This window comes from Anabrus simplex, chromosome 1 (assembly GCF_040414725.1).
Source record: "Anabrus simplex isolate iqAnaSimp1 chromosome 1, ASM4041472v1, whole genome shotgun sequence".
NCBI classification, from domain to species: domain Eukaryota; kingdom Metazoa; phylum Arthropoda; class Insecta; order Orthoptera; family Tettigoniidae; genus Anabrus; species Anabrus simplex.
In genome coordinates this window covers 41,348,333-41,356,610 of record NC_090265.1, presented here as the reverse complement: position 1 = coordinate 41,356,610, position 8,278 = coordinate 41,348,333, and the positions used below count along the sequence as shown (strand labels likewise).

Here is an 8,278-nt window from a genome sequence, read left to right as displayed (position 1 = left end):
CAGAATTTTACAAACTATACTGGTCAGGCTGATTGGTCTGTAGTTCTCTGGTTTCCTTTTATCACCCTTTCCTTTATAAATTGGTATTATTATAGATTCCTTCCATTCCTTTGGTATTACACTATTATTTATGACATAGTCAAAGAGAAATTTTAAATAAGGCACTATGTACCACCCCATTGTCTTTAATACCTCCCCAGTAATTTGATCACTCCCTGCTGCTTTTCCTTGCTGAAGCAGTTGGATTTCTCTGAAAATATCTTCGTTTGTGAATGAGAAGCTTCTTGTTTCCCTCTGTCTCTCTCCCTCTCTATCTTGTGTTTCGGTTTCCAACTCTTGACAATCATCTACTGAATCTCTAAATTCCCTACTAAATAGGTTTGCTTTCTCAGTATCTGTTAAATAGTGTTCACCCCCTTCTCCCACCATTGTAGGAATTTGGATTCCTTTTCCTTTTTGATTCCTGATATATGAATACAGCTTTTTCCATTTCCCTTCGTGGTCATTACCCTCTTGAAGTATGCCATTCATATAATTCTCTTTTGCTTCCTTTTTCACTCTATTCAGTTCCCTCATTAGCTGTTTTCTAGTTTCTCTACTCTCCCTACCCTCTTTGATTTTCCTGTTTACTATTCTACATTTTCTTTTTAATTTTCTTATTTCCCTTGTATAATAAACAGGGTCTGAGGTCATTTTACCCTTCTTAACAGGTACAAATCTCTTCTCTCCTTCCCAAATAATTCCTTTAAATTTAGCCCAAAGTGTATCCACGTTACTCCCTTCACTTATCCAACAACTGAATTGTGAGTTAAGGTAAGTCCCAAATTCTTCAACTTTAGTTTTTCTGTACAATTTCTTGTCTTGTGTAACCCTCTTATTAAGCCTTTTTGGTACGAGTCCTACATCCATTATTACAGCCTTATGGTCTCCTATTCCTTCAATTACCTCAGTTTTATCAACAATTTCCCATGGTTTAACCAAGAATACATCTAGTAAGTTATTGAGACGAGTCGGTTCTTGTACTACTTGTGTAAATCCTCCCTCCCAAATTAACTTATTTGCCAGTTTCTGTTCATGGGCTTCACTTGCAGCTCCTTTCCATTCAACTTCAGGCAAATTTAGATCTCCCCCAATTATTACCATATCATTATTATTGTTTTTACAAGTATAATCTATTATTTTTTCAAAGATTTCCATGTCTCTTTCCTCTCTTCCAGGCCTGTATGTTCCTATAATTCCCACCTCCTTCATATTATCACAAACTAATTTTATCCCTAATATTTCATCCCTTTCATCGGTAAACCATTCATGTGAACAGTAAGTTTCCTTCGCCAGAATAAACACCCCCCCTCCCTTGGCATTCATGGGAAAAACTGATATTCAAATAAGGAATATTTTATTTTAAAGACTTTTAGAGAGGATATATTTTTCTTTATTCTTTTTAAGTACAAAAATGGTGAATCTATATTATGACATCCCATAAAACTGACAGATGGTCATGTGAGAAGATAAAACCCAAATTTTTGGGGGGCAGCTGTGCTGTAAAAGATAAAATACAACTTCAAGTATATGACATTCCATGGGCAAAAATCACAATAGAACACACATGCAAAAACATGTACAGTAGTTTACAAACAATGGATGCAGTACTATTATAATGTGTTGGAGAAACATTACATGCAGAATTTGAATTTGCTGACAAAAGGTTGCAACCTGCACATTTCTTTCCATGCAGTAAGAAAATAGGCTATGCAGTCGCTATGTTAAGCCTAATGACAAGCGTCAAGATACTTATGTCGACATTAAGTTCAAGGCCATATATATTTTATAAGCCGGGCTGAGTAGCCCAACTTGACAGGTTCGATCCTGACTCAATCTAGTGGTATTTAAAGGTGCTCAAATAACAAATAACATGTCAGTCTTGTGTTGGTAGATTTGCTGGCATGTGAAAGGACCGCTGCAGGACAAAATTCTGGCACCTCAGCATCTCTGAAAACTGTATTTAAAAAAATTTTTTTAAAAAGTAGTTAGTGGGATGTAAAAACCAATATTATTATTTTTCCGTTAGGGCCTTTTGGGGACCACGTGACAATTTCAACGCTTCATCCTTTGTTGTTCCTTCTTTCTCCAATACTCCATCTGCTCACTATGCCTCCTTTTCTTCTCCTCGGACCATTTTGAGGCTGTTTTCTTTCCCTCCCGACCTTGGAAACCTTCCATTTTTAACACTTACTAAAAATCCTTCTCTGTTGCTTCTTTTTCCCTTATGTTGTTTCTTTAAAATCCTTCTTGACTTCATGCATCCATGTTGTTGACTTCTTGTTCCAAAGATATATGAAGATGATTATTATTATTATTATTATCATCATTATTATTATTATATAACCTACATGGCCAGAATAAAATTGCAACACCTTAAATACATGTTTCAATTTATTTCCAATTACTTCTTCGATGTCGCCTTCTTCCAAAGGTTAACAATCATCTTGAGTTTTTTCCACAAGTTTTGCAGGATGGATTAGGTAGTCTTGTTTTGGTCAGTGGTAAGTCGGCTCTCAAAATCTTAATCCACAAAACTGTGCTTATTTTGAGAAGTGCAGTGTCACTTTCCTTAGCAAAATCCAAAAAATCATCCTTTGTCATCAAGATAACTTGTAATGGTAAGAAATGCCAAACAATTTGGACTATCTCTGAGAGTTCTTCTGGAACCATTGTTGGGCAAACTTCCTTCCTCTCTTTGATTATGCTGAAGTCATGATCACAGAGCATATAGGAGTGTCCAGATACTAAAAATGTAAGGTTCATGGTATCAAAATAGTTTTTCCCAACAAGATACAGCAGTAACATGAGAACAATACGTTTCTTGTTTTGTCCAGCGTAGCTGTCACACCAAATAATACAAATTTGATTGATTTTCAACAGAAGAGTAGTGTTACAAAAAATTTACAAACTTTGGGCCGGGAAGACTTAGGAATAAGGAGATGAGCTGCTCTCAACTAAGTTTTATGTACCGAGTGTCAGTAGAGAGGTGGCATGGAATGACATTAGTAGACTTAGACAAACAAGCTTGCGTGGAGCTTTCAAAAGTAGGAAAGACCGTGAAAGACATGACCGGGCGTGTTGGCTGTGCAGCTGTTAGTTTGCATCTGGGAGATAGTGGGTTCGAATCTCAGTCGGCAGCCCTGAAGATGGTTCTCCGTGGTTTCCCATTTTCACACCAGGCAAATGCTGGGGCTGTACCTTAAGGCTACGGCCACTTCCTTCCTACTCCTAGGCGTTTCCTATCCCTTTGTCGCCATAAGACCTATCTGTGTCGGTGTGATGTAAAGCCACTAAAAAAGAAAAGAATCTAAAGGCTAGGTAAACAATTCATAGGGAATCTGCCACCTGGACGACAATCCTAAGTGCAAATCAATAATGACTGATGAACTGCTTTTTTATAGTGATACGAGACGTCATAACTTTCAAAACACAAGAAGTAACCCTGTTTACCATTCTATACAGAACTGCATTCAAAGGCAGTTTGGCAAATGAAACTTCACTGAGAGAACAGAATAACAATAACAAAACGACAGTGTCACTGCTTTAAAGTAGATGATCTAAAGAAACCCAGCTACAGCAACATTCCCCACAGAGCGCGAGTGACTTACATCGTTCCCCAGGCCAAGTGTCGTGGACTCAATGTAAGTGCCATCTTCCATCGCTCACAGGACCTAAACCATTCTGCTGATTGACTTACTGTCCATTTAGTGCTCAGCCTGACCGTTAGGTGTTCATTCCATGAAAAAAAAAAACTAGAATGATAGTTCATGACTTACTGTCTTCTCCGTGTCAGTGCGCCAATTATTAGAGCATAGAACTGGGCTACCTGTATCAGGATTGTCGCATCCTAGATGTCAAACCACTGTCAGAGGTTCCAAACCCAGGATAATCTTTTCACCTACGTTCATGTTTCCCTTCTGTCTTGGATTCTGTGATCTGTCATATAGAATTTGTCATTTCATAAGCTGTGACTTAAATAAGCTACCTTCCTGTAGCATGCAAGGGTTGACCTTGCACTAATTCCCAGCACGTTGGAGTACCTCATTGGTGTTATGGGCAACCCATGGGATCTTCAACATTCTGCGACACTTCCACTCTTCACCGAGCAAATGGCTGCACGATTTGGGTCATGTAGCTATTGGCTTGCATACAGGAGGCAGTTTGTTAGAACCCCACTTCGACAGCCCTGAAAATATTTTTCCATGGTTTCTCATTTTCACACCAGGCAAATACTGGGGCTGTAACTTAATCAAGGCCACAGTCGATTCCATCCCACTCCTAGCCCTTTCCTCTTCGATCATCACCATAAGACCTATCTGTGTCAGTACTGACAAATTTAACCATATCGGGCGAGTTGGCTGTGCAGTTAAGAGCGCACGTCTGTGACCTTGCATCCGGGAGACAGTGGGTTCGAATCCCACTGTCGGCAGCCCTGAAGATGGTTTTCCATTTTCACACCATGCAAATGTTGGGGCTGTACCTTAATTAAGGCCACGGACGCTTCCTTCCAACTCCTAGGCCTTTCCTATCCCTTTGTTGTCATAAGACCTATATGTGTCGGTGTGGCGTAAAGCCACTAGAAAAAAAAAATTAACCATATTGGTTCACAATTGGTCCATACTGACAAGCTCATAGAATAACACAAGGGTTTATTGTTAGATTTGCCCTGTCAATATTTAATATCCTTCATTAATTCAAGATTTAATTTTCGTACATGTTTCAAGAACTGCCATTCTCTTCCTCGGCGAATAAACATCACAAGTAAAATTTTTCACATTCTACGAACATATGAAAATTAAATGCTAGTTGCTGTATGTTGCTCCGACACAGATAGGTCTCGTAATCTATAATCTTCATTTCCGTATTGACGAATTACACAATTAAAAATAGGAAAGAATTTCCGCCAATCAATACTTGTTTTTTTATTGCTTATATTAAGCTACAGGACCAGTTTCAACCCCATATACAAGGTCATCTTCAGCTGAACCATGAATACATATTTATATGATGAAGCTTTGATTAAACTGCATTGTCGAAGGAATGTTATATGATGTGCATTTAGTCACATACAAATGGGGCATGTCTTATCGTGAATTGGCATATATGTCAGTATGTACAATATTGCAAATGTATGTCTAAAATATTATGTTGAGGTCTTAAAATTAGTGTATAAAACATATCTTCACTTAAACTAACTTATATATATATATATATATATATATGTACATGATAAAATACAATATATAAAAAACATTCCGTGCACATGAACATTCGTATCTTGCTTGTTGGTCAATTCATCAACTCTCGTATTTAAGTCCCATTTACATTTGTACACTCAGCTGCTGTTCTTGGAGTTTAAAAGATATGGTTGTAAAATTGCACGAGTAAAAGATTAGTCTTCATGTGGGATAAAACACTTTCCAATTTTAAAAACAAGGGTGCCAGATGTATGGATAAAATTCGGCTAAAATATGTTCAGCTCTGCTATGTATGTATCCTTATGTTAGAATCAAATCTTGTTGTCCTGTGGCGTCCGTAAAATTGGGTTCAAAGTAATGGCTCCTTTCCCATTTGTAGCTGTGCAATGGTGTTATGTTTATTATTGTTGTTGTTCCTTCGACAATGCAATTTAATCAAAGCTTCACCATATAAATATGTATTCATGGTTCAGCTGAAGATGACCTTGTATATGGGGTCGAAACCGGTCCTGTAGCTTAATATAAGCAATAAAAAAACAAGTATTGATTGGTGGAAATTCTTTCCTATTTTTAACAGATAGGTCTTACAGCGACGATGGGACAGGGAAGGACTAGGAGTTGGATGGAATCAGCCGTGGCCTTAATTAAGGTACAGCCCCAGCATTTGCCTAGTGTGAAAATGGGAAACCACGGAAAACCATTCTCAGGGCTGCCGACAGTGAGGTTCGAACCTACTATCTCCCGAATACTGGATACTGGCCGCACTTAAGCGACTGCAGCTATCGAGCTCAGTGAAAATTAAATGTTGAATTAATGAAGGATATTAAATACTGACAGGGCGGACCTAATAACAACCCCTTATGGTTATTCTATTGTAAAATAAAACTTTATGCCTATCCTTCAACATCTTAAAAATAGCACTAAAAACATATAACACACCAATGAATTTTGAATTGGAAGTCATACTGGCACACAAGATCTTTTGATTTCAGAAACACACTTCTTGCTATGTTGATCCTGGTTTTGATCTTTCAAGCCAGATCCCATTCTTTTGTTAAGTCAGCATTCTAGCATACTTGAAATTAGACTTCCTTTCAATGATGTTTCCATTCAGTGCTGGCCATGCGGTTAGAGGCGCGCAGCTGTGAGCTTGCATCCGGGAGATAGTGGATTCGAATCACACTGTCGGCAGCCCTGAAGATGGTTTTCCATGGTTTCCCATTTTCACACCAGGCAAATTAATTAAATTAATTAAGGCCACGGCCGCTTCCTTCCAACTCCTAGGTCTTTCCTATTCCATCGTCGCCATAAGACCTATCTGTGTCGGTACGACATAAAGCCACTAGCATTAAAAAAAATTCCAATTTTATCTTCATAACTCACCTGGTAAATTGGAATTTAAGGACAAATTGGGGCAAATATTCATTATAGGAAAAAATTAATTAATTTCTTTGAAATCATTTAATGAGTCTTGGAAAACAATTGATAGGGAATCTCCACCTGCACAACAGGCCTTTTGCAGATCAACGGTAATTGACTGAAGTGGATGTAGTATGTTGCAGCATGCAATTTCCTGCATAAATCATGCCTTCGTACCTTGATGAGCTCACTCACATCTATGTGGAATATACCAAGATCACACTGCACTCTAAAGAGCACATGTTTACAGATGTACTGGTGAGCGAACACCCTATGCCATAAAGATAACCTAATTGTCCATACCTTCTGCTGCCTCCCCTTTAATATCCTAGGCCTATGGTTTACTAGGCATTCCCTAAATAAAGCTTCATTATAGAAGTGGACATTGTGCATACAGCTATTTGCCTACGTTTCACCTGACAGTAAATAATATACAATAACCAATCCAGAGTACTTTGGAGAGGGATGACAGTATTCGCTTCAAAGAAAATGAAAGAATGCTAGAAAGGGAGACAAAAATCTATACCACGTTTAAGTTAATCCATATGCATTAATCTTCATCATTTAAGAACACTGGAAAGATGTTTTTCTCTAGGTGAAGTTTAGAAAATAAAAGACAAGCCGGTACATTTTCATATGAACCTAACCTAAAAAAAAAATACATTAGTAGGCCTACAAGATAAAATGAACGATTAAGCACAAAAAACTTCACTCAGTGCATGCCAAATCTATTACACTACAACTGTTACACATGTATCAACTTAAAATCCATCGTAGCACACTTATGTTACACCAGAGAATCATATAAACATGAATCAGACCAGATTATTAAAAAAATCTACCTGAAATATACATTGATATCTAACTACTAGAAGAAAGTGACATCAATCAGATTGATACTGACATCCGATTTACTTTAAAACTACAGCAATATTTCAAAATATTTGTTAAAACTTGCGTAGTAGACAAAGTAAACAAACAGCACGACAGTTCTAATCTAAAACACATCACAAATCAGCGGTGCAAGGCAGTTTAGTAAATTTTAGTAAACACAGACTGTGTCGCAAGGCACGAAAATGTAGTGCTCCAAAACGATTTAAGGACGAAAATATTATCCGCAAAAGACGACATAACCAAATATAAACGACCTGACTTACCAGTTGCCAGATCCCACAATACATACTCTCTTTTGTCTTGACATTTTAAAAAACGAGCACTTTCGTGGACTACTGCCGTAATACTGGTATCGCACGCGCACAACAGACTGCTGTACACTGCGGTCGGCCTTCCTATGAATATCCTGAGCTTGGGACCCTACTGAACATTGGACCTTGGGCTTCGTAGGCCCGTTGCCAAGGCTGGTCGAACTCGAAATCAAAGGTCGATTGTTATCAAAATATAACTTTATCGAACCTACCTTTTCTGATTTATAAAACGATTTCAAAATATTTCTCATAAAAATAACCATATTTGGGCTTCTTTGAAGGTAATGACATTAACTAACAACATATTCTGGAACAAAGAAGCATAACTTCGGTTAAAAAGAAAAGCGAGCTTACCAAAGGAGATTTCAATCAGTTTTATACAATCTGTTATAATAATAATAATAATACGGTAGT

At 37.7% G+C, this 8,278-nt stretch overlaps 1 protein-coding gene across 2 annotated transcripts in view; it reads right to left on the bottom strand.

Moving 5' to 3' along the window:
* The window catches only part of Gpdh1 (Glycerol-3-phosphate dehydrogenase 1), a 152,282-nt gene extending 144,276 nt beyond the window's left edge, over positions 1-8,006 (bottom strand). The window contains exon 1 of one of the 2 annotated variants that reach the window (XM_067156010.2): positions 7,817-8,006. In XM_067156010.2, the coding sequence (XP_067012111.2) occupies positions 7,817-7,860 (44 nt within the window). In that variant the 5' untranslated portion in view covers positions 7,861-8,006. The remainder of the gene's footprint in view (positions 1-7,816) is intronic. The other variant, XM_067156009.2, reaches the window with a different exon arrangement.
* Between the last annotated feature and the right edge of the window lie 272 nt (positions 8,007-8,278).